Source organism: Lichenostomus cassidix, chromosome 7, assembly GCF_008360975.1.
Source record: "Lichenostomus cassidix isolate B80296 chromosome 7, HeHo_3.0, whole genome shotgun sequence".
NCBI classification, from domain to species: domain Eukaryota; kingdom Metazoa; phylum Chordata; class Aves; order Passeriformes; family Meliphagidae; genus Lichenostomus; species Lichenostomus cassidix.
This window is the reverse complement of record NC_139488.1, coordinates 36672766-36697916: the sequence shown is the minus strand read 5'-3', so window position 1 is coordinate 36697916 and position 25151 is coordinate 36672766. Positions and strand designations below refer to the sequence as shown.

The 25151-nt window shown below is 49.9% G+C and overlaps 1 protein-coding gene across 8 annotated transcripts in view; it reads right to left on the bottom strand.

The window, feature by feature from the left end:
- Positions 1 to 25151, bottom strand: part of FMNL2 (formin like 2) — a 101393-nt gene that overhangs the window by 6907 nt on the left and 69335 nt on the right. For 5 of the 8 annotated variants that reach the window (XR_014853564.1, XM_085067196.1, XM_085067201.1 and 2 more), the window contains exons 6-23: positions 24117 to 24269; positions 17431 to 17539; positions 16012 to 16088; positions 13299 to 13392; positions 12167 to 12241; positions 11325 to 11435; positions 10290 to 10439; positions 9279 to 9380; positions 8428 to 8758; positions 7862 to 8074; positions 6296 to 6316; positions 4946 to 5070; positions 3936 to 4138; positions 2541 to 2775; positions 1687 to 1755; positions 1510 to 1590; positions 844 to 973; positions 91 to 254 (exon numbers count right to left, since the gene is read on the bottom strand). Coding sequence is in view for 7 of the 8 variants with exons in the window: in XM_085067196.1 (XP_084923322.1) it covers positions 91 to 254; positions 844 to 973; positions 1510 to 1590; positions 1687 to 1755; positions 2541 to 2775; positions 3936 to 4138; positions 4946 to 5070; positions 6296 to 6316; positions 7862 to 8074; positions 8428 to 8758; positions 9279 to 9380; positions 10290 to 10439; positions 11325 to 11435; positions 12167 to 12241; positions 13299 to 13392; positions 16012 to 16088; positions 17431 to 17539; positions 24117 to 24269 (2443 nt within the window). In the remaining variant the exon portion in view is untranslated. The remainder of the gene's footprint in view (positions 1 to 90; positions 255 to 843; positions 974 to 1509; positions 1591 to 1686; positions 1756 to 2540; positions 2776 to 3935; positions 4139 to 4945; positions 5071 to 6295; positions 6317 to 7861; positions 8075 to 8427; positions 8759 to 9278; positions 9381 to 10289; positions 10440 to 11324; positions 11436 to 12166; positions 12242 to 13298; positions 13393 to 16011; positions 16089 to 17430; positions 17540 to 24116; positions 24270 to 25151) is intronic. The other 3 variants (XM_085067197.1, XM_085067203.1, XM_085067202.1) reach the window with 1 other exon arrangement.

The following is a 25151-nucleotide window of genomic DNA, read 5'->3' as shown; positions in this document are numbered from 1 at the left end:
AGCACACCCATCCCCAGCATTCCATGGGAACACAGCCCATCCCTGGGCACCACCCTCCCCTCGCCGCAAATCCCAGGAATGCAGAAGTACCTGGGCTATTTTGGCATCGTCCTGGAGCTTCTTGAGCTTGCCCTCGTTGCTCTGGATGAAGTCCTTGAGCATGGTGTTGTGGTCGTGCATGGTGTACTCGCGCTTGGTCAGCTCCAGGCCGCGCTGCAGCTCCTTCACGTCCAGCAGGACGTTCTCCAGGGACACTGGGGAGGGTGGGAACATGAGAAACTCTGAGTTTGGCCACAGCACCACCCAGCTGTGCCTGGAAAACTCCAGCTCTGCAGCTCTGGCCACACAATTACAATGTATAACAACAGATCTGAGGAAAAATCACTTGGTGCTTCAAAATTCTTGGTTTGTTAAACAGAAGGGATTCGAACTCTGGGGGAAAAAATATGCAACAGATCTGAAACAATTCCTGTGACAAAAAGTATCTACCACATTTCAAGGCAGTATAAAACAGGAGAAATGATTGTGTACCAATTTTAACACCCAGATCAAATTTACAACGCCACAACTGGTACCAAGAGGAGAACATTCCCAAAGTTAATAGATTTTTTTGTTGTGATTATAAGAGGTAAATGCAACCTCAGACACACAGCTCTGGAACTGAACTCACAGATGGGCTGAGTTAGGTTTTATTCCCATTTCTCCACACTCACACACACTCAGGTCTCTGATGCACACATTTAACACTCTGCCTTCAACAAATAACTGAACTAACTGATTCCCAGTGGGAAGGGCTGGCAGTGCCAGGGAATGCCATGCAGGGAGGGCACAGGTGAGCTGTACCTGCTGCTGCCTTCTCCACGTAGTGCAGCTCGTTGTAGAACAGAGCCACGTGCTGGTACTTCTCCCTCACCACGTTGGAGATGTAGTGCAGCAGTGTCTGCTTCCTGTCTGTCGATTTGGTTTCCAGGAGCTGGGAAAAGTGGGAATGGAGGGGTTGGGAGCTGGGAGGAAGCTCCAAGCAAAGGGACTCCAGGGGGATCAGGACAAGAGGGACACTGAGGGGCTGGAGTGAGGCTGGGAAGGGTTTGGAGCCCCAGGAGCAGCTGAGGGAGGTGGGAAAGGAGCTCAGCCTGGAGAAAAGGGGATCAGGGGGACCTTGTGGCTCTGCACAGCTCCTGACAGGAGGGGACAGCTGGGGGGTCAGGCTGTGCTCCAGGGAACAGGGACAGGAGGAGAGGGAACAGCCTCAGGCTGGGCCAGGGGAGGCTCAGGGTAGACATCAGGAGGGATTTCTCCATGGAAAGGGTGATCAGGGATCAGAATTTCCCACGAAGGTTTGGATTCCCCATCCCTGGAGGGATCCCAAAGCCCTGTGGATGTGGCGCTTGGGGACATGGGGCAGTGCTGGGAATGGCTGGACTCCATGCTTGGAAGGCTTTTCCAACCCCAACAACTCCCCAGCTCTAATTCCCAGCTGCTCCCCAGACACATCCCTGTTTTCCTCACCAGGTCCAAACTCTGCAGTTTGAATCCATACACAGCCCCTCGCTTGCTGCTGTTCATGTAATTCCCCAGAGCCAGGATGATCTGCCAGGATCAAACAGAGCAGAGCAGGGTGAAACTCTCAGGACAAATTCCTGGAGCTTCAGACAGCCCTGGAAGGAGAGCTGGGATCAGACCTACCTCCAGGATTTTCTTCAGTTTTTGGGATGACTTTATGGAGACAGAGGCAGCGATTATGGCATGGAGTTGCTGCAGGGAACACAGGAAGAGCTTTGATTAATGAACATCCAACCAGGAGGGAAATTAATATCCAAACAATCACATGCTGAAATAAAAACTCTCCTGGTTTTCATCCATGCTAGAGCATGGATGTCCCTCTGCTCTGCACCCAGGCTGGGAGAGCTGGGAATGTTCACCTGGGGAAGGGAAGGATCCAGGGAGAGCTCAGAGCTCCTGCCAGGGCCTGAAGGAGCTCCAGGAGAGCTGCAGAGGGACTGGGGACAAGGGCTGGAGGGACAGGACACAGGGAATGGCTTCCCACTGCCAGAGGGCAGGGATGGATGGGATCTTGGGAATTGGGAATTCCTGGCTGGGCTGGAATTCCCAGAGAAGCTGTGGCTGCCCCTGGATCCCTGGCAGTGTCCAAGGCCAGGGTGGAGCAGCCTGGGACAGTGGAATTGTCCCTGCCATGGGAATGAGATATTCCTTATTTCCCCTTCCCACGATAGCCAGCTAGGGATTCTGTCAATGTTTCCCTGCCACTCCAGGATTCCCAACCCTTCATTTCCCCACCAGATTCACCCCCCTCAGATGTCAGGGGGTAGAAAAGCATTCACATTCCAAACCCTGACTGTCCAGGTTGGATGGAACACAATTCCAAAAGGCCATGGAGCAGCACTGACAGTAACTTTTCCCAGCAATGCCAGAGCTCCAGGAGCATTTGGCCAACACTCCAGGGTGGGATTTAGGGTGTCAGGTTGGATCACTGATCCCACGGGTTCCTCCCAGCTCAGCACATTCCCTCTCCCACTCACCGGGGTGAGCATCTGGATGCTCTCAGCGAAGTTGCCGATGAAGGCCATGATGGTCATTTTCTGCATCAGCCTCTCGATCTTGCTGAACTGCATCATGAACCTGTCCTCGTCCGACAGGTTCTCCAGGGGTTTCCTCTCCCTCTCGTACAGCCGCAGCACCTTCACCTCGTTCTCCGTGGGCAGGAAGCGCATCAGGCACTCCACGAAATCCACCGGCAGCGTCTTCAGGTCAAACCTGCGGGAAAACGGCCGGGAAGGGCTGTGGGACAGAGCTGGGACAGTGTGCCAGGCCAGGGATGTCCCTTGGCTCTGCAGCCAGGCTGGAGAGCTGGGAATGTTCCCCTGGAGAAGGGAAGGATCCAGGGAGAGCTCAGAGCTCCTGCCAGGGCCTGAAGGAGCTCAGGAGAGCTGCAGAGGGACTGGGGACAAGGGCTGGAGGGACAGGACACAGGGAATGACTTCCCACTGCCAGAGGGCAGGGATGGATGGGAGATTGGGAATTGGGAATTCCTGGCTGGGCTGGAATTCCCAGAGAAGCTGTGGCTGCCCCTGGATCCCTGGAATGTCCAAGGCCAGGCTGGACAGGGCTTGGAGCAGCCTGGGATGGTGGGAAGTGTCCCTGGATGAACTGGATGGGCTTTGAGGTCCTCATCCCACACCAGGCTGGCATTCAGCCAGCCATGGAGATGGCAGCACATTCCAGGGCTGATGGGAATGATGCTGCCTCCACTTCCAAACATGTGGCCATTCCCCCACCTCTCCAGGCTCGTTTTTCCAGGGAAAAGAGGTGGGGAGGAGCAGATGTTTGTATTTCACTGGCCCAGAGTGCTTGAAACCCTAACTTGCTGAAGCTGCCAGGACCTGGGGCAGGTCTGGGGCACCCCAGCCCTTGTGCATCCCCCTTTTGCAGGGCATTCCTGAAGGAAGGAGTGGGAGATGTTTGTCACGGCCAGGATGAGTCTGGATGGATTTGGGATCAGCCCCAAGGAGCAGGGAAGAATCCACATCCATTCCTTTTGCTCCACAAACCCATCTCCATGCAAAATCTGCTCCAGCACCTGCACTCATCCCCTCCTCCATGGAGCAGACCAGAAGAACTGCCTCTTCCCTCTGGATTTGGCTCATTGGAACAGGAAGTACTCTGGAGCAGCCCAGGAGCTGCCATGGAAAACTGGAGAGGTTGGAATGAGCTGCTCTAATAAAGGAAGTGCTAATTTGTCAAACCTCAGCAGCAATTCAGCAACATAAAGCCGAGAGGTTTCCAAGTCCCAGACAAGCTGATTTCTGGGAATTCACAACCATTCCTGCCTTCCCAGCTGCCAAAGCATTTCTACCAAATGCCAATTCCAAAGCAATTCCAGGAAAGCTCAGGCAGGATTGCTGTGCTGCACTTACACGTGGATGGCTTTGCAGATCTCATCGGCCGTTTTCCCGGCTTTCCGCAGGGTGATGGCCAAATTCTTGGCTCTGTTGGCATCCAGCAGGGTGACCTTGTTGGATCCTTTCTGAGGGATCTTCTGCTTGCTGGAGGTCAGATCCATGGCTGGGCCTTGCGCCTTGGTCTTGAAGATTTCCTCGAATTCATCCACGTTTAGATCCTGGAAAGGAAAGGAGAGGATTTGTCCTGCAGGGAATGGGAAATCCTCATCCAGGAGTGCAAGGAAAGCATCACTGGAGATGAGACTGGATGATGGAACCATGGAATGGTTTGGGTTGGAATCTTAAAGCTCATCCCTTTCCACCCCCTGCCATGGGCATGGACACCTCCCACCATCCCAGGTTCTTCCAACCCTGTCCAACCTGGCTGTGCAACCCACAGAATTCCATCAGGGGAAGCAACACATTCCTGAGCAGGGATCAGGAAACCTGCCCAGATCCCAAAACACCAACCCCAACCACGTGTGCAGAAATCCAGGAAAACATCCCTGTGAGCACTGCAGCTTCATCCAGCCATGGATAAATCATCCAGGGGAGCATCCAGGACCTGGAATGAGCCTTTTCCCAAGGGTTCTGCTGTGCTCTATCCCTGGGGGAAGATTCCCACTCTCCACAGCTCCAGACAGGAGGGGTCAGGCTTTGCTCCCAGGGAAGAGGGCCAGGATGGAAAGGATGGAAAGGAAATGGAAAGGAAATGGAAAGGAAATGGAAAGGATGGAAACAGAAAGCATGGAAAGGAAACAGAATAACATTGCTCCAGCAGAGCTTTAGTTGGACACTGGGAAAACTCCTTCACAGGAAGCACGGTGAGGCATTGGAAAGGCTGGAATGCCAACCCTGGAGGGATTTAAAGCCACATGGATGTGGCCATGGGGCAGTGCTGGCCTGAGGGCTGCCCTGGGTGCTCTCCAAGGCTTTCCCAAGCCCACCATCCCACGGTTCCCTGCTCGCCCAGGAGGCAGCAGTACCTCGAGGATGCGCTCGTCGTCGATCTCGTTGAACACCGTGCCGTTGATCTGGTTGGGCTTCAGAGCCACCCAGTTGAACACAGGCATGCGGAACTTGGTCTTGATGGGCTTCTTGATCTTCACAGCTGCGGGAAGGACGGGGAGAATTCCCGAAAAACCGCCTGGGAACGCCGCAGGGCAGCTGCCCAGCTAGGAGCCAGAGGTGAATCCCAACCTCTGCCTCTCTCCCGGGGGCTGTGCGAACTTCCCAAAGGGAAATCTGGGATTCCTTCAGCACCACAAACTCCCTGGACTGAGTTGAACTCCCAGGCTCTGTCCAAACTCCACAGAAAAAGGGGAATGGGGGAGAATCCAGCCCTGTCCTGCTGCTGGCAGAGCCCTCCCTGAGCTGGGTCCCCAAATAGGTGACAAGAAGGGGAAAAAGCTCCATTCCCAAGGTTTTGGGAGAATCCTCGGCAAGTCTGAGTTTCAAAGCCAAAGGGGCTGAGCTTTAAAACCAGGCTTTAACTCCTGTGCTGTGCAAATCCTGCAAATCAGAGCCATTTGGGAACTCTGGAGTAATTTAGGAATTTACACAGAGGAGCTGGGAAAATGGAACCTGGAAATGAGACCTGACTGTTCACCAACAGCAGTGCTGGAGCAAGGGAAAAACCCTTCCCTATTCCTATTCCTATTCTATTCCCATCCTATTCCTATTCCATTTCTACTCCTATTTCTGTTCTATCCCTACTCCTATTTCTACTCCTATTCCTATTCCATTCAATCTGGGAGCCACATGAATATTCCCACAATCCAGTTCCCATTTCTTTGTCCCTCAATGCAAACAGGAAATTATTCCTTACTACGAAATCAATCAGTTAAAGTCATCAATCTGCTCCTGAATTGCTTCCCAAAATAATCAGTTTCTTGGCAAACATGGAATAGAAAACCTGGTGGATAACGGGGAATACACAGAATATTCCACTGTGTATTTTGGGAATTGTATTTATCCAACCTGTGCTGTTACACTAAACAGGGTTTTGCTCTCTGCCTAATTAATGGGCTTACTTAAAATAATTCCTCAAATAAAAGAAGAAACAGCTTTGAACACCCATGGAAAAAGGCATTTTCCACTTGTGCATGCATTGGAATGGATAATTAATTGTTCCCAGGTTATTCCAGGACAGGAATGCCTCGTGGCAAAGACAATGCAGCTCAGCATCCCTTCAGATCTCCCTTCCTCCTCCCTTCCCGAGCTCTGGGTGCCCAAATCCCAAGGGTTGGCCCCACACTCCCATCCCCAGGAGCCCCAGCCACCCCCAGGCCACAGGGAACGCAGGGAGCAGGAATACTTAGCAGGAAGGAACCTACAGAAGAGCTTGATGGGCCCATCTTAGCAGGAAGCAGAAGGAACAGAGAAAAAAGTGTTAGCAAAGGGCAGAAAAGCAGAATTTGTTATTTCCCGACTCCCCTCAGCCCCACGGGGTTCCTGCCCTGGGAATGCTCCTTCCTCTGGAGCCACTGGATGCAGAAAAGGAGTTTCCAGCCCCATTCCCTCTGAATTCCCACCAAAGAATGGGATCTGCACCTCCACAGCACATCCCGAGGATCAGCCCTCCCTGAGCCATGAGTCTGGTGTTTGATTTCCCTCCAGATCCACGGTGCTTTTGTCTTCCAAGGAATCTTTCAAGGCTGGGATACTTAATTCAATTTTTTTTCCTTAACAAAGCTCTTAATCAGAGTCTCTTGCTCTGGACTCAAGGAGCTCTGGAGATTTCTGGGGACAGCAGTGAGCCTCACTCCCTCCCTGGGACACCTGGCAGTGACTGAAACATAGGAATTGTTCTTCCTTCCAAAAAAATTCCCAAATTCTGCCCTTTCTTCCCAAATTTCCACAAAAGCTTTCCCAATTTGGCACAGACATTTCTTCTCAGAAGAGATCAAACCCACTGAGCTCCATGTTTCTTCCAAAACCTTATTTTGTCCAAGTCCCAAACCAACCCTGTTTATAGAATATTTTTGGTGTGAGTTTTGTCCCACAGAGAGAATCCAACTGTCCCAGCCCAAACCCAAACCTTGGGGTGATAAATCCCAAAATCCCAGACTGCTTTGGGCTGGGAGGGATTACCCAGTTCCACCTGGCAGGGACATCTTCCCTCATCCCAGGCTGCTCCAAGCTGGCCTTGGACACTTCCAGGGGCAGCACAGCTTCTCTGGGACACCTCAGAGAACCCCAAATGCTCCTTCCTTCCACAAAATCATCATTCCAACCCCAGTGAGGAACAATGGGATTTCTTTAGGGGCAGCAATACCGGGGTATTTTGTGTATTTTGGGAATTGTAATAATCCAACCTGTGCTGTGACACTAAACAGGGTTTTGCTCTCTGTGTAATTAATGGGTAAAATAATTCCTAAAATAAAAGAAGGAATAGCTTTGAACATCCATGGAAACAATGGGATTTCACCCAGGGAGCAATAGGATTTCACCCAGGGAACAATGGGATTTCTTTAGGGTCAGCACCGGGGTATTTTGGGAATTGTATTTATCCAACCTGTGCTGTGACACTAAATATGGTTATGCTCTCTGCGTAATTAATGGGGCTACTTAAAATAATTCCTCAAACAGAAGAAGGAACAGCTTTGAACACCCATGGAAACAATGGGATTTCATGCGGGGAGCAATGGGATTTCACCCAAGGAACAATGGGATTTCTTCAGGGCCAGCAGCGGGGCATTTTGTATATTTTGGGAATTGTAATAATCCAACCTGTGCTCTAACACTTAACAGGGTTTTGCTGTCTGCTTGATTAATGGGTAAAATAATTCCTCAAATAGAAGAAGGAATAGCTTTGAACACCCATGGAAACAATGGGATTTCACCCAGGGAGCAATGGGATTTCCTTAGGGTCAGCTGTCCCTCCCTGAGCCCAGGCTTACCTGCGAGGCCAGAGTTGAAGACCACGGTGGGTGAGGCTGTGCCAGGCAGGGGAGGAGCCGAGGGTGGCAGTGGAGGTGGCAGTGGAGCTGCTGGAGCTGTGTCTGGAGCTGTGTCCAGAGCTGGGCCTGGGAGAGGGGGAGGAGGAGGAGGAGGAGGAGGAGGAGGAGGGGGAGGTGGAGGAGGCACTGGCACTGCCACGGGACCGTTGGGCACTGTGGGATCAAGGGAAAAACAGAATTACCATGGATTGAAGGGACAGAAAGAGCCACAATGCCCCCCAGGTGTTCCCTCCCCAAGGACCACCAAAGCCCTCAGGAAAACCGGGATAAATTCCTGTTCCACTCAATCTGGGAGTTTTTCCATCCAGGGAAAACCAGGAGGTGCAGGGAGCAGCTGGGGGGGATTTGGGATCTGCACCAGGAAACAGGGACAGGATGAGAAGAACAGCCTCAGGCTGGGCCAGGGGATGTGGACGTTGGACATCAGCAGGAATTTCCCCATGGAAAGGGTGCTTAGAGCATGGAATTGCCCAGGGAGGTTTGGAATGCCCATCAGGGATCCTCACCTGCCTCAGGTGAGCCTGGCATGGCGGGCAGGGGGGGCGGTGGGGGTGGCAGTGGCACTGAGGAGGCAGCAGCTCCAGGGGTGGCACAGACCCCTGGCACCACCTCTGACCCCGATAACCCCGATAATCCCGACGGCACCATCCCGGAGCCCAGCGCCACGGGCAGGATGGAGATGTCCCCATCCCCCTTCTTCTGGATCTTGATGGTTCCCTGCTTCTCCAGCTCGTGGATCTTCTTCTCCAGCGTGGACTGGCGCTGGATTGCCTCCTCCTTCTCCTTCACCATCTTCCGCAGGGTGTGCACCTGGCTGTTGGCATCCTTGTAGATCTCCTGGGAAAACAGGGATTGGTGTTTGGAATGCCAAGGGCAGGATGAGAACGGCCTGATCCAGGGAGGGAATTCCCTCTGAAGGAATGCTCGAATTCTCCACCCTTTGGCAGCTCCACAGGTCCCAAAGTCCAAGCTGGAATGCTCCAGAGCTGGGCAGTGAGATGTGTCCATCTCACTCAGCGAGTCCTGGAGCATCCAAAGGGGCTTATCTCCATCCTTGGAGTGCAAGGATTGGATTTATCTCATCTCCATCCTTGGAGTGCAAGGATTGGATTTATCTCATCTCCATCCTTGGAGTGCAAGGATTGGATTTATCTCCAGCCTTGGAGTGCAAGGATTGGATTTATCTCCAGCCTTGGAGTGCAAGGATTGGATTTATCTCCATCCTCGGAGTGCACACACAAATAATTCCACCTGAAATCCAACCCAGGTTCAATCCTGGGAAGCCCAGAGAATTCCTCTGCCCCAGATCTGGGATCTCCAGCATCCCAATCCAGCCAGGGCTTCCCACCCCACTCACCCTGATCACGTCCAGTTCTTTGTTCCTTTGCATAAGTTGCTTTTCCAGTTCCACAATCTTGGCCATGGCTTCGTTCTCCGTATCCTGGAGCTTTTCAGATAACTATCCAGCAAGAGAGAAATGGATTCAGAAACTGGGAAACTGGGAGTTCATCCATCAAAAGAAGAGGTCATTTTTCGGAGCAGCAGCATTTGAGAAATTACTGATATTCCAGGAAACCCTAAAGCCTTCTTTTTTGGGAAGGGAAGAGATTCCTGCCTGAGTTGGGGACAACAGGTTGGAAAGAGCTTGGAGCAATCTGGGATAGGGGAAGGTGGCCCTGGATGGGATTTAGTGTCCCTTCCCACCCAAACCATTCCATGATTCCTACAACACCTCAGAGGGGCAAGAACAGATTTATTCCAAGTGATATGGGGATGGTGAGAGAAGGGAAAGCCTTTTCTGATTTTTAAAATATGGAAAACCACTCATTATTATTATTATTATTATTGTCGTTATTGTTATTACTATTATTATTTTAATTTGTTCATTTAATTATTTATTAATATTGTTATTATAATTACTGTTATTATTGCTGTTATTGTTATTATGATCATTTTAATAAATTAAGTTAATGATATTATTATTACTATTGTTATTGACTATTATTATTGCTATTATTATTTTCCAAAAGCCAGGCCATGTCTCGTGGCCTAAAAGAAAAGACACCAAGGTTTGGGACAGCAAACCCTGAGGATCTACAGGAGAGGATTTTCCAGCCCCTTCCCTCCTGAGCTCCTGTCTAAAGCCCAGCCAGGATGGTTTTCTCCTCTATTTTGTGCCTGCACTGCTGAGGAATCAGAAATTCCAGAATTGAGGAATTTTGGGGTCCAGCTGTTCAGAGATGGAAGCACCACCAGTGTCTGATTATCCCCCAGGACATCTCCTAGCAATCCCAAGGCTTTTCCCAAGTGATCCTCCCCAAAACAGCCAGGAAAATCCCAAATCCCTGTGCTCCCGTGGGTCACTCACGTGGGAAAGGTTTTCTTCCAGTTCCTCCACCCTTTCCAGGGCTGCATTCTTGGTCTCAGCGTCCTCCAGCAGAGCTCCCACATCGAACACGTTGTCCAGGTAGGCCTGGATCTGCACCTGCAGCTTGTCACTCTCCGTGTGCTTCAGCTTCTGCAGGGCCAGGGGACACCAGGGACACACAGGGGACACCGGTGACACCAGGCAGTGGGACTGGCACGGGGGGCAGGGGGAGCTCAGGGCACTGCCACCCCCCAGGAAACCCTCTGGACGCTGAACATCCCAAATGGAGTTAAGGAGGGCCTGATTTTGTCACCCCAGGGATGGCAGGGGTTGCAATGGGGTATTTCCAGCCCAAACCATTCCACTATTTCCTCCGTGTTTGCTGGGAAAGGCTCTGCCTGGTCCCCAAGGACAGGGACTGTGTCACCCCCAGGCCCCAAGCACAGGCATGTCAGTGCAGCTGTGACCAAACCCAACCCCACACCCCAAAATCCAAAATCAGCACCTGATGGGTGCACAGCAGGAATCAGCAGGGACACAACATTGCCATGCCAACAGGAGCAGTGATCCCATGGCTGTGCTCCCAAGGACAGGGAGGAAATCTGCCTGGAGAGGCTGTGCTGCCCCTGGATCCCTGGCAGTGTCCCAGGCCAGGCTCTTGGATCACCCTGGGACAGTGGGAGGTGTCCCTGCCCATTGAGAAACTCTTTAAGGTCCCTTCCAACCCAAACCATTCCAGGATTCTATGGAAACAACACAGCAGCTTCCTGCTGCCAGCCAGCCTTTCCCAGCAGAGGATCCCAGAGCAAAGCTCTGCAGCCCTGGCTGGAGCTGGGGACGTGGCAGGGCGAGGGTGGCTGCAGGGCTGTGGTTCATCCTCCCTTTGTTATCAGCCTCCCGATTTAGCCCCGGGCTGTAATTCCAGCTGGCTGCAGCCATCCCCTGCTGGCCCAGCCCCTCCTGGCAGCTGTGGGGTGAGGGCTTGGGGGAGGCACGATTGGGATTGGGATTGAAGGGGAGCAGCTGCACACTCACATCCAGGTACTCGTCCAGCCCCAGCTTGGTGAACTCGTACTGCAGGTGCACTCGGAAGTTCATGTCCTCCACGGAGTGCACCACAATGTTGATGAACTGCATGCAGGCCACCTGCAAGGACAGCCTGGCTGAGAGCAGGGATCCCATGGGAAGGGCTGGGATGGGAACAGGATTCTGGGAATGGGATGGGAACAGGATCCCAGGAACAGGATTGGAAGGGGATCCCAGGAGTGGGATCAGAACAGGATCCCAGGAACGGGACTGGAATCAGACCAGGATGCCCAGGAATGGGCTCAGAACAAGATCCCAATGCACTCTCCCATGGGACACAGCCACAGCCACATTTCCTTGTGGTTATTCCAAGGGAAAAGCATGAGCTGCTGTCCTGAACTGCTCTATTCCCAAGGCAGTGCTGGATTTGGGCTCAGGGAATGTTTGTCTCCTGGGCTAAAGGGGAATGAGCATTCCAGGAATGAAGTCATGTCTGCAGAGTCACCTTCCTGGAGCAGGAATGCTTCCTGGCCAGAGCAGGCACTGCACCAGGCTCTGGAAAACTAGGGCTGGTTTGAACAGCCTGGAAAAGGGAGATGGATCTGGATTTCAATGGTCTGCAAAAGGGAGATGGATCTGTATTTCAACATCCTGGAAAAGGGAGATGGATCTGGATTTCAACATCCTGGAAAAGGGAGAAGGAACTGGGTCTGGATTCACACCCCAGGCCCCTTCCCTCTGGAATAAGGCATTCCTTGGGGAAAAGCTGCCTCAGGAGCTGAGAGTGAAAGGCACCCTATGGCACTTGGGATCAGCAGTGGCTGGGGTTGGTGAGCTGCTCACAAACTCACCATGAAGTCAATGTTGTTGTCCTCATTCCTGAAGTGCTCCATGAGCTTCTCGAAGCGCTGCTTCTCCCCACACACCTGGGAGGGAACAACACCACACCTGGTTAGCCCCAAAACCACCCCAAACCCACCTCAGCTCCCTGTGCACAGCCTCTCCAGCCAGGTTTCTGCTCATTAAAAATATCCTTCCTCCCAAAATCCTTCCATGTGAGCACCTGCAGTGAGAGGCTGGGGAGCCAGGCACAATGACTGCACATTTGGAATTAGGAAATAACTCTTTTTATCTCTTTTCTCCTTGAAAATGGCATCACAGCCATGATTGTTGCACCAGGCTGTGCCACAGCTCCCAGCTGGCTTTGCTCTGTAATTAGGGAGAAACCCAAATGACAGGGAGGAGAAAAGAGAAAATGATCCCTGGCTGGAGGAGGAGTGGAAATAAATCAGTGTAACCATCAGCTGCCCAGAATTCCAGAGCTCTGGAAAGGGGTCTTGGCAGGAAATAAAAGCAAGAGCCAAGATAAAGCAGCTCCCAGGAGGTTGTTCCAATCTTAATATTCCCAGGAGCTTCTCTGGGAGATTGGAATTCTCTCTGTCAGTCCTGCTTTCCTCAGCACACAGACCCAGGGTGATCCACAAAAAACCACAGAATGGCAAAAAAGTTGGAAAGGATATTTTCCGGAATTTTACTGGATTTCCTGGATATTTTATCTGGAATAATATTTTACCTGGAATGCTCCAGGCCGGGTTGGAGCAACCTGGGATAGTGGGAGGTGGAATAAAAGGCATTTTAAGACCTTGTTCACCACAGATTTTGTGGTTTTAGCAGAAAATCCCAAATTCCTGGCACTCCCAGGGCATGCTGCACGATCCCAGCATCCACTGGAGAGGGAGAAAACTCAGGAATAAAAGATAAATTTTGACCTAGTGGATTGATTTCCAGTTATCCCAAGTGCTTTGCCATAAGCAAACCCAAGGAAAAGCTTGGATTTTCCATCTCCTGCAAAACCCATTTGGAAATCCCTTCCTGGAGGGAATTCAGCTGGCTGAGGATGCTCCACAAGGCAAGCAGAGTCCCCAGATGGGGTCAGGTCCCCAATGGGATGGTCCCCAGGTGGGGTCAGGCAGCTCCACGAACCTCCTTGAAGTTATCAAACGCTGACAAGATGATCTCATGGCCACCTCTGACCAGGCAAACTGCTGCCAGCAACTCCAGCACCAGAGCCTTTGTCCTGTGGGAAAACCAAAGGAGAAAATCAGTGATAGTTCTGCATCAATCTGCTCCATTCCTGTGGGAAAAGTGGGAGATGGAGCTTCATCCCATTGGTTTTCAATCCCTTGGAATGAGGAACCCTTTGAGGTGCTGATCCAGGGATTTCACCTCTCTCTCCCAGGACTGTGCAGTTTTTCCCCATTTAAAGCTTCTCACACCATGCAGGGATGGAAATCCCAAGGTGGGAATTCAAGCAGGAAGGCTCTGGCAGAACTCTGGCAAAGGCAGGGAGGGTTTGGGAGCTGCTGCTGCCAGGGAATTCCAGTCTGCACACACCTGGAGGAGCAGCTTGGCATCTCCCAGACAGCTTCCTCAGATCCCAGATTTTAATGGAAGTGCTTGGGATTCCAGTCTGCAGCTTTCCTGGCACCAATCTGAATTATTCCCCGTGGTGATTGGTATTTAGAGACACACACACACACACACAGTCCATTGCAGGAACACAGGATGCTGGAGCACATCCTTCTCCTCAAAAATCAGGAATTGCAGCTGATTTTCAGCAGTGAAACAGAGAGAAAACGAGAGCACTGAGGGGAAAAACATGCAGCAAACTCAGTGTCACCCTGCTGGAAATAACCCACAGGATTTCCTTCCAGGATTCCTGGAAAACAGAAGCTTCCTGGGCAGCTGAGCTCTGAGCAGAGGCAAACCATGCACACACCTCCCAAATCCGTGCCATGCTCCAAGCAGATGCTGAGGAACAAGAAATACCTTGTGGCTCCCAAAGGGTCAAGGGGATCTTTGGAAACCAGGAAAAAATGGTCACTGCCCTGGGAAATTTTAAATGGAATTGAAGTCTTCCTCCTGAAGGTTTGGGTTTTTTTTGGTTTTTCTTTCCTGCCACAAGAAGAACTTGCAGGGTGGTTCAGGATCAAGGAGCTCTGGTGGGATTTGCTGGGATATTCCCTCTGAGGGAGGAATTGTGTGGGGAGAGGATGGAGATCTGTGGGATTGGAGTCCTCTGGGATGAGGACAGGGAAAGGGCAGCTCTGGCTGTGCCTGTGGGATTGATTTGGGAAAAACCAGAGGAGATGGAGTCCCTGCAGCCCAAATCCATCTCCTGCACACTCAGCTCTGCAGGGGGAATGGGATCAGCTCTGTGGGAATGGGATTGGCTCTGTGGGAATGGGATCAGCTCACTGGGAATGGGATCAGCTCCATGGGAATGGGATTGGCTCTACAAGAATGGGATCAGCTCAGCTTCATGGCAATGGGATCAGCTCCATGGGAATGGGATTGGCTCTGTGGGAATGGGATCAGCTCAACTGCATGGGAATGGGATCAGCTCCATGGGAATGGGATCAGCTCAGCTCCATGGGAATGGGATCAGCTCCATGGCAATGGGATCAGCTCCCCCAGTCCCCAGGATGGGCTCAGCCCCACAGAATTCCCCAGAGCTGCTGCTTCCCCTTGGCACATCCCAGCCAGCCCTGGGCTTTCCAACATCTCCCAAGGGGATAAAACAACCACAGTTTGGGGTTGGAGCAGCACTGCCATTAATTCAGCCCTCAGATTCTTTTAGTCACATTTTAAAGGATTTTTTTTAATCCACAGAAATCCAAACAGGGCACTTCTCCCAACAGTGAAAACTTGGGTTGTCCCCTGATTTCCAGATACTGGGAAATGACAAAAATGATAAAAAAATGATTAAAAAAATGATTTAAAAATTATAAAAATGATAAAACCAACAAACTTCCCATTTATCCCTGGTTTGGGGCTCAATAAAAAAAGAAAGGAAGGAGCTGCTTCCCTCAGGACAAGATTGCTGCTCCTGTGCCCAGGCTGGGAACACACACCCCCAGGGCTGCTTATCCCCTCATCCCTCTGTTTCCCCTTTCCTTGGAAACACCTCTGTGTCCAACCTGGATCTGTCAGACCTGCCAGGCTCACAGCCCCAGATCTGCTGGAGTTTGGATCCCAGGGATGTGTGGGAACAGGAGGGACATGGAACCACCAGCAGCTCCACAAGAACTCCAGCACTGTGGCAACCTGACCCAGACCAGGAATGAAACTCTCTCCAGAGGAATTCCAAGCTCAGGATCATGGATGACATTTCCTAATGAAGGTTTTCCCTCTCTTGGGGTAAATCCCCCATTCAGCTGCTCATCACCAGTGGGGTTTCCTTGCACTGCAGCAGAGCTGGAGAGCTCCACATTCCAGCTGAATCCCAGAATCCCAGAGTGGGTTTGGTGGGAAGGAGCCTGAAGATGATCCAGAGGCACCCCTGCCATGGCAGGGACACCTTCAGCATCCCAGGGTGATCCAGCCCTGGACACTTCCAGGGATCCAGGGGCAGCCACAGCTTCTCTGGGAATTCCAGCCCAGCCAGGAATTCCTAATTCCCAAAATCCCATTTAAATCAATCCTGCTTCAGTGTGAAGCCATTATTGAGGCTGGAGAACCAGCAGGCTCTGAAAAGACTGGGATTAGACACCCATTGCTCATTTATCTGCACCATAACTCAGATTCCACTCAACCCAGGGCCAATCCTGATTTTCCCCACCATTCCCCCCTGGAATCCTTTCCCAATCCCTCTCCACTCACCTGCCTGTCCCACCCTGCCAGCAGCAGGACCTACCTGGGGTTCTTGTTGTTGAGGCTCAGCGCGATCTCGTTGACGGCGTGCGGGTGAGACATGACCATGTTGAATCCATACTGGGGACACAGGGGACACAAGGGACAAATGCCACCTCAGCCTGGTGCCAGCACTCCCAGATCCACCACATCCCACCCCTCTCACCCCAGCCCAGGGCAGCTTCTCAAGCCAAACAGAAACTCCACCCTTGTGGAGTTTCAAAGCAGAATATTGCAGCTTCAAACCAGAATATTGGAGTTTCAAAGCAGAATATTGGAGTTTCAAAGCAGAATATTGGAGCTTCAAAGCAGAATATTGGAGCTTCAAAGCAGAATATTGGAGCTTCAAAGCAGAATATTGGAGCTTCAAACCAGAATATTGGAGCTTCAAACCAGAATATTGGAGCTTCAAACCAGAATATTTCGTTCTCCCGCCATACAAAACCACTTCAAACTCTGGATATTCCGTGATTCCCTAATTCCCTGGCATTTTGGAAGTGCTGGGTTTGGGATATTCCAGCCACAAAAAGGCTCCAAGAGCTGCTCCCACACCATTCCCAACCCCTCTGCTCTGAGCCCTTTCCACTCTCCATCATTTACTGGACATTTGCAAATTTATTTGCAACATTTATTGCAATTCTTGCGAATTTTCAACACAATTCAATGCAATTCCCACTGCAATTTCAAACTGCAAATGTCCAATCGTTTCTTGGGCAGGAATTTGCAGAATCCCAGCTGCCATTCCAAAAACCCAGCTGTGAAATTCCAGCTGAATTTCAGCTGCCAAACCCAACCTTTTCCTGCATGAGCACTGCTGGCTTTGCTCTCCAAAAATCCAGCAGAATTCCCTTGGAATCCACTCCATGGGTTTGGATTGCTGCTTGCATCTTTCCTGTTGATTCCACAAATTTTGCTCCCACAAATCCCTCCCAACTCCCCATCAAGGTGTTCAGCTCAGATTTCCTGATTTTAGCAGAAAATCCCAAATTCCTGATGCTCCCAGGGCATCCCAGCATCCACCAGAGAGAGAGAAAACTCAGGAATAAAGATAAATTTTGACCCAGTGGATTGATTTCCAGTTATCCCAAGCGCTTTGCCATAAGTACATAAAAGGGAAAACTTGATTTTTAGAGAAGATTTTCCATCCTCTCCGAAAAAATCTCCCATTTGGAAGTGTCAGTGGCTGCACTCTGCACTAATTAAACCTAATTAGCTGCATGGCTAATGAGCAGGAGCTGGCCCAACATGCCCAGGCTCATTCACCTCCCCACCTGCCCTAAATAACACAATTACATCCCATTCCTTCCCATTTTAAGCACGAAAATTTCAACATTTAATCCATTTAACCCCCAAAATCCTCCTCCAAACCTTTCCTTCCCCTTTTCCCAAGATCCAGGGAATTCCAAGCTCCCCAGGGAATCACCTGGTAGTTCATGATGGCTCGAAGGCACATGATGCACACGTGGACATCATCCTTTTTGCTCACCAAACGGGAATTCTTCAGGGTTCTCCGGCTTGGCAAGGTGTTGTACCTGCAAAAAAAATACAATTTCCCATCAATTTTTAGGGAGGGAAAGGGAAGGAAGTGGAATATCCCTCCACAGGGGGGAATGGAGGAGTGGAAAATGTCTTTTTCCAGAGGAGAAGTGGGAAATATTGGTGGAAATTAAGGAGGAGAAGGTCCTGGGATGTTGGACTGGCAACAGGAAAAATCCACATTTTCGTGCTCAGCACTGCCTGCCAGCACTGGGGACAGGGAATATTCCCAATAAAACAGGGAATGAACAGGGAATGAAACAGAATTCCTGGCTCATCCCTGCAAATTCCCTCATTTCAATCCACAGTAAAATGGGAACAGGGAATACCACACCAGTTTGCTGTGATTTTTCAGCTCATCCCTGCAAATTCCCTGTTTAAATCCACAATAAAACAGGGAACACCACAGCAGTTTTTGGGATTCCCAGCTCATCCCAGCAAATTCCCTCATTTAAATCCACAATTAAACAGGAATATTCCTAATAAAACCGGGAATAAACAGGGAATGAAACAGAATTTCTGGTTCATCCCTGCAAATTTCCTCATTTCAATCCACAATAAAACAGGGAATACCACAGCAGTTTGCTGTGATTTTCCAGCTCATTCCTGCAAATTCCCTTTGCTAAAATCCACAATAAAACAGGGAATACCATGGCAGTTTTTGGGATTCCCTGGTTCATCCCTGCAAATTCCCTCATTTCAATCCACAATTAAACAGGAATATTCCCAATAAAACAGGGAATAAACAGGGAATGAAACAGAATTCCTGGCTCACCCCTGCAAATTTCCTCACTTAAATCCAGAATAAAATGGGAACAGGGAATACCACACCAGTTTATTGTGATTTTCCAGCTCATTCCTGCAAATTCCCTTTGCTAAAATCCACAATAAAACAGGGAATACCACAGTAGTTTGTTGTGACTTTCAGCTCATCCCTGCAAATTCCTTCATTTAAATCCAGAATAAAGCAGGAATATTCCCAACAAAACAGGGAATAAACAGGGAATGAAACAGAATTCCTGGCTCATCCCTGCAAATTCCTTTTGTTAAAATCCACAATAAAACAGGGAATACCATGGCAGTTTTTGGGATTCCCTGGTTCATCCCTGCAAATTCCCTCATTTCAATCCACAATTAAACAGGAATATTCCCAATAAAACAGAAAATAAAACAGACTTCCTAGCTCATCCCTGCAAATTCCTTCATTTAAATCCAGAATAAAATGGGAACAGGAAATACCACACCAGTTTGCTGTGACTTCCCAGCTCATCCCTACAAATTCCCTCATTTAATCCACAATAAAACAGGGAACACCACAGCAGTTTATTGTGATTTCCCAGCTGTTTCAATGAAATCCCCTCTGTTCCAAAGCCCAAACCATCCCTCTCCCTTCCCAGCCGTGCTGAGATGAAAGCAAACCCCAAATTCAAAGCAGGATTCAGTCAAAGGATTTTTTTCCTTTTTTCCTTTTTTCCCTCCATCCATAAATATGAATGAATCAATGAGCTCAGGGCGCTGCAGGATTTGGGGAGACGTGACCCAGTTTGGGATCAGCACAGGGGGTTGGAGCAGTGGAGATGGATTTTGGGAGCAGCTCAGGATGAGGCTGCTGACCCCAAACTCTGCCCCTGGATATTTGGGATATCCAAATGTCCCTTCCCCAGTCACACCTGAACTGGGAAGTGTGGCAGCAGCTCCAGAGCTGCCTGGACAATTCCCAACCCTGCCAGACCTGCCAATTCCACACATTCATCCCAACAAATACAGAAAACACAGCAAAAACCAGATTTTCAAGCCATTTTCAGTGCCAGTTTTAGTCCTACGCTGGTTTATCTCACGTTTAAGTCATGAAGGGCTGCAGAATTATTTTCCACACATTTTGAACCAGATTAATGAGATCTTCATCACACCACTGAGAGAGGAAAATCATCTCCTCAGTGCCTGCTGAGCCACATCCCTCAATTCCAGGATTCCACCAGTTCTGCTGGCTCTAAAAATCTCCTTAAACCAACCAAAATGACCCCAAAAGCCAGAATTTGGGATTTCCAGATGCCAAGGATATTCCAGCATGGGTGTGATCTCATTGCAATTCTGCTTGGATCATCCTCAGGGATGGAATCTTCCCAATCCAAGATGATTCCTGCTACAGCTCTCCCTACCTGGGGCATTCCAGGCACCTGGGAGAGCTGGGAATGTTCCCCTGGAGAAGGGAAGGATGCAGGGAGAGCTCAGAGCTCCTGCCAGGGCCTGAAGGAGCTCCAGGAGAGCTGCAGAGGGACTGGGGACAAGGGCTGGAGGGACAGGACACAGGGAATGGCTTCCCACTGCCAGAGGGCAGGGATGGATGGGATATTGGGAAGGAATTCCTGGCTGGGCTGGAATTCCCAGAGAAGCTGTGGCTGCCCCTGGATCCCTGGAATGTCTAAGGCCAGGCTGGAGCAGCCTGTGATGGTGGAAGGAAGGTTGGAATTAGATCCCAAACCCTCCTGGAATTCCACGATGTGCCCATCCAGCGGTGCACTTGGAATGCAACAATTTAATCCAAATTACAGCTGATTTCTCCCCTTATTTTTACCTTTTTCTCTGCTAAAAGAACACCCTGCTCTCCCCCTGGCTCCCAGCAGAAATGAGAAGCTGAGATTCATCAGGGCTGGGTGGGTTTTGGGTTCCATCCCTGCAATTTTGGGTTGGAAACTGTGGGGTTTGGATCACCTGCCAGCAGCAAGGAAAGGTTTGGCTCATCCCAGCACTTTGGGGTCTCTGATCTCCCAGAGATGTTCTGTAAATCAGGAAGTATCTGACAGAAATTCTACCTTCCCCAGGTCCTGAGCAGGGAAATCATTCCTGGAAAATCCCAATTTCAGCCACTGCAGTGTCAGATTTAAACCCAATTACTGACTGCCCTCCAAGCCCATTGATGGATTGCCTGGATCATTCTCTCCTTACACACCCAGCAGATTTGGGAGGAAGAATTGAAGTTTTTCAGTTCAACCCACATGAACACTCCACTATTTTACTCAGAAGAAAGGGAATTTCTAATGGGCTGGGACTCTGCAAAGCCTGCATTAATATTGATCTGACAGCACAGGCTTGACTCTCACTAATGCTCCTTTCTCCCAAAAAAAACAGCAAGAAAATCCCCAAAGCTTCATCCCCCTTTTTCATCCTCCTGCCCTCATTTTGGTGTGGATTTCAGGAAATAAAAAAGCCCTGGGTTGCCAAGGAAACACAGGGAGCAGGGAATTGGCAGCTCCAGCACTCTGAAAGGAGCTGGAATTGGGCAGGGATGGTTTGGAGTGTGGACAGAGCTCTGCCCAGCCCAGCTCCAGAATTATCCTGCTGGGATCTTCTCCTTTTCCTCCAGGAGGGAAGACCAAATCTTTCAGCCCAGCTTGGAACTGAAGAGCAAATCTTTCAGTCCAGCTTGGAATTGCAGAGCAAATCTTTCAGCCCAGCTTGGAATTGAAGAGCAAATCTTTCAGCCCAGCTTGGAACTGCAGCAAGCTGGGAGAGCAGAAGGTCTCCTTGCCCATGGGATGGGATGAGTTTAAACCTTTCCAGCCCAAACCAGGCTGGCATTCTGGGATTTTGGGATTCCTTTTTCCCACTTGCATGGTTTTAACCATGAGAGGAATTTCCACACATCCCAAAAACTTCATTTAGCACCTGGAGACAGAGCAGGAACTTCCTGATTTTTCCCCAAAATCCCCTGAATTCCTTCCTCAATAGAGGAGCACCAGCCTTGCTCTGAGGAGAAGATCCTCTTTCAGTTCATCAAGATTTACCAATTATAAAAACAATAATTAAAGCAATTACAATTATAGAAAAACCCTCCCTTGTTCGCCAGGATTTACTGATTATAAAAACGACAATTAAAGCAATTACAATTATAAAAACCCTCCTTTCTTAAAAATCTCTCACTTGCCTTTAGCTGCCACTTTTTTTTTAAACACACAGAATCCCCAGCTATTGAAAAATTACGGTTTTGAAAGTACACGCTTAAAAAATACACATTTTTAAAAATATGCATTTTAAAAAATACACATTTTAAAAAAATACTCACCTAAAAAGACACGTTTTAAAAAATACGTTTTTTAAAAAATGCGCATGTAAAAATACACATTTTTTAAAATACGCATCTAAAAATATGCATTTTTAAAAACACACATTTTTAAAAAATACTCACCTAAAAAGACACATTTTTAAAAATACACATTTTTTAAAATACGCATCTAAAAATACACATTTTAAAAAATACACACTTTAAAAAAATATACATTTTAAAGCACGGTTTTAAGGAAAAAAACACCCAAACCCAACCCAAACAAGCTGCCCCAGCTCTAAGGTGCCTCTGGAGTGGGGAGGAAAATTTGGGCTGGAGAACTCCGCCAGGTCCCGTTGGTGTGGCAGCTTTGGGGATGAGCAAAGTCTCCATTTCTAACAAACAGAGGAAACAAGATGGAACACTACAAGCTCTCAGTTTAGGTCCAAAACACAACTATTTGCACCACGACAAGGAGAACTCAACACAATTCTCTGCACCACGGGAAGAGCAGCAGCGTTCCTCTCTCTCCGCGGAAATCCCGCGGAAATCCCGCAAAAATCTAGGGAAGCCAACTACGCTGGGAGCTATAATGTGATAGCCACACGTGCTGCAGGCTGCACCCTGGCATCTCCTGGGGTGTCCCAGCCCGTGTGGCCACCAGATTATCCGTGGCATGGAGCAGTGGCAGCCCGGGCTCCATGGCCGGCGGGGGAGGAAGCTTCCCGCGGGACTTACGGGGTTTTCCGGGCGGGAGCCTCGGCGGCACAGCGCAGAGGGAAGCTGCTCCAGAGGCACTCGGCTGCCAGGCAGCTCTGGCAGCCTTTGGGATCAAGGTGCTCGGGCAGAGAAACCAAGCTGGTTGATGGGGGGAGAGAGGGGAGAGAGGGGAAGGGAGGGAGAGTGGGAAGGATGGGAGAATGGGGAAAGGGAGAGAATGAGGAAAGAGGGAGAATGGGGAAAAGAGAGAATGGGGAAAGAGGGAGAATGGGGAAAGGGAGAAGGGGAAAAGAGGGAGGATGGGAAAAGAGCGTTGGAACGGGAAAAGAGGGAGAACAGAAAAAGAGGAAAAGAGGCAGAATAGAAAAAGAGGGAGAATGGGCAAAGAGGGAGAGCAGGAAAAGGGAGAATGGGAAAAAAAGGAGAATGGAAAAAGAGGGAGAACAAAAAAAGAGGAAAAGAGGGAAAACAGAAAAAGAGGCAGAATGGGAAAAGGGGGAGAATGGGAAAAGAGGCAGAACAGGAAAAGAGGAAGAACAGGAAAAGACGGAGAATGGGGAAAGAGCATTGGAATGGGAAAAGAGGGAGAACAGAAAAAGAGGGAGAATAGGAAAAGAGGAAGAACAGGAAAAGAGCATAGGAATGGGAAAAGGGAATGGAGATGTCAAAACAGAGAGTCAGACAGGTGAGGAATAAAGGGAGATGAGAGAAAGGGTGGAAGGAAATGAAGAGAAACAATGTAAGAGCCACGTAAGGTATTCCTGCCCTAGGCATTCCTAATCCCAAGATCTCCTCCCAAGGACACAGTGGAAGCAGCACCTCCTGGCAGAGCAATTCCAGAGCAGAGAACACCAAAACCACTCCAAAAAACCCCTAAATCCACTGGTCAAGGGATGCTGCTGCTCCCCACAGCTGGATTGCTCTCCCAGAGCTCTTTGTCTCCTCTCCACTGCCTGAGGGTTGGGAATTCAATCTTCCATGTCCAAGGTTTGGAGCCACTCAACAGCAACCCCAGGGCTGAGGTCACTGCCTGGCCAACCAAATCCACCTCTGCTGGAAGGGAAAAGCTGGCAGTGAAGCCTCACTGGTTCTGTTTTTGGACTCTGCTGTGCTCACAGGATTATGGAGCAAAACTCTGTAAAAGCCAAAAAAAAAAAATTCCCAAAGGATTCAGCATTCCCAGCTGCACCCCCAGAACTGCCCTGGGATCTGAGGGTGGAGTGGGACAGCTGAGGAATGGAACAGAGCTGACTGTCAACCAATCCTGGGAAGTGATCCTGCCTTTCCCACAAATTAAACTGGAAAAAAAATGGAATATTGGGAAAGAAAGGCTTGGTAGTAAACAGAGGAATGGTGAGAGTGACAGCAGGTTTGGGGGAGGGAAATTTCCTTTCCAAGGAATGGAATATCCTGTTTCATGGCAGCATGGCAGGAATGTGCTGCTGGAAGAGCCAGGACTGGCTGACTCCATGGAAAAGCTGATTTCCGCTCTGGAAAACAGGAACAGCTTCCTGTGCCTGAGGAAATCCTTCCTCAGCTCATCCTGCCCTTGGGACTCATTCCTGTCCTTTTCCTGAGAGGTTCCTTGCAGCACAGCCACACCATTCTGCACATCCTGCTTATCCACACTGCTGCTGGGAGGAGAGGGAAGATGAGGGATTTCCTAATGGAAGAAGCATGGAGGATTCCTTCCCAAGAGGTTCCTTGCAGCACAGCCACACCACTCTGCACATCCTGCTTATCCACACTGCTGCTGGGAGGAGAGGGAAGATGAGGGATTCCCCAAGGGAAGAGCAGTGAGGGTTCCCTACCGGAGCGTGGAGTGCCGGCCGGCGCGGGAGATGCTGTTCCCCACCGGGGAGGGCAGGTTGCTGCCCCGGTGCAGGTCCTCGATGGATCTGCTCCAGGGCTTGGACTTGTCCATGGAGCTCTCCACGTTGTTCTCCAGGCTCTCAAAGTCAAATCTGCAAGGAAACAGCAATTCCGAGGTCTGGTGAGGGTTGTGGTGGAATTCCAAGATCATCGGGCAAAGCCACGTGGGGAAAAACCAAAGGAAAAGCTCTCTGAGATCATCAAATCCAGCTGCTCCCCCAGCCCTGGGAAGGTCTCTTCCCACCCAGAGCAGCCTGGAATTCCAGGATTTCCACAGGTGGAAAAGGAGCCTGGAAGGCAATGTGGTGCTGGAAGGATGTGGGAATGTCCAGGGAAACAAGATGAGCTTCACGTGGGGGAAGGAAAATCCCAGAACTACAGCTCAGTGGGATTGGAAAAACCCTCAGAGAGCACAGAATCCATGGAATCCAACCATTCCCAGCACTGCCCCTTGTCCCCAAGTGCCACCTCCACAGGGCTTTCAATCCCTCAGGAACACCCCAACAGGATCAAACAGCTTCTCTGGCATAAAATAAATCCAACACTGGCTGTCTGCTGATCAATATCCCTGCAGGAAGGAAAGAGTGGCAATTCTGGGAGCTCTGGGAATTCTGGAGCATCTCCATAAATCAGCTCTGCAAGCTCCACTTTGGTCTCCTCCAGCCCAGCTCAGCCTCCCAAACCTCCCAGCACATTAAAACGTCCCCAGGATCATCCCAGATCCCCTGATTTCTGACTCCTCACCCCACATTCTGCTATTCCAAGTTCCCTTTCCAGCTCCTGAGGTTATTACTCATGTTCCCCATGCCAGAGGGGAAAAACCCAGCGAGTTTGTATAAATTTAGGCAGAAAAGTTTGGTACAAACCCTTCCTTTAGCTGTGCATGGTTTTTTTCCAGTGGGTAACATTTGAAACCATGGGATTTTCCCTCATAAATTTCCCTGCAGCCTCACCACAAATCTCTTTGATGGGCA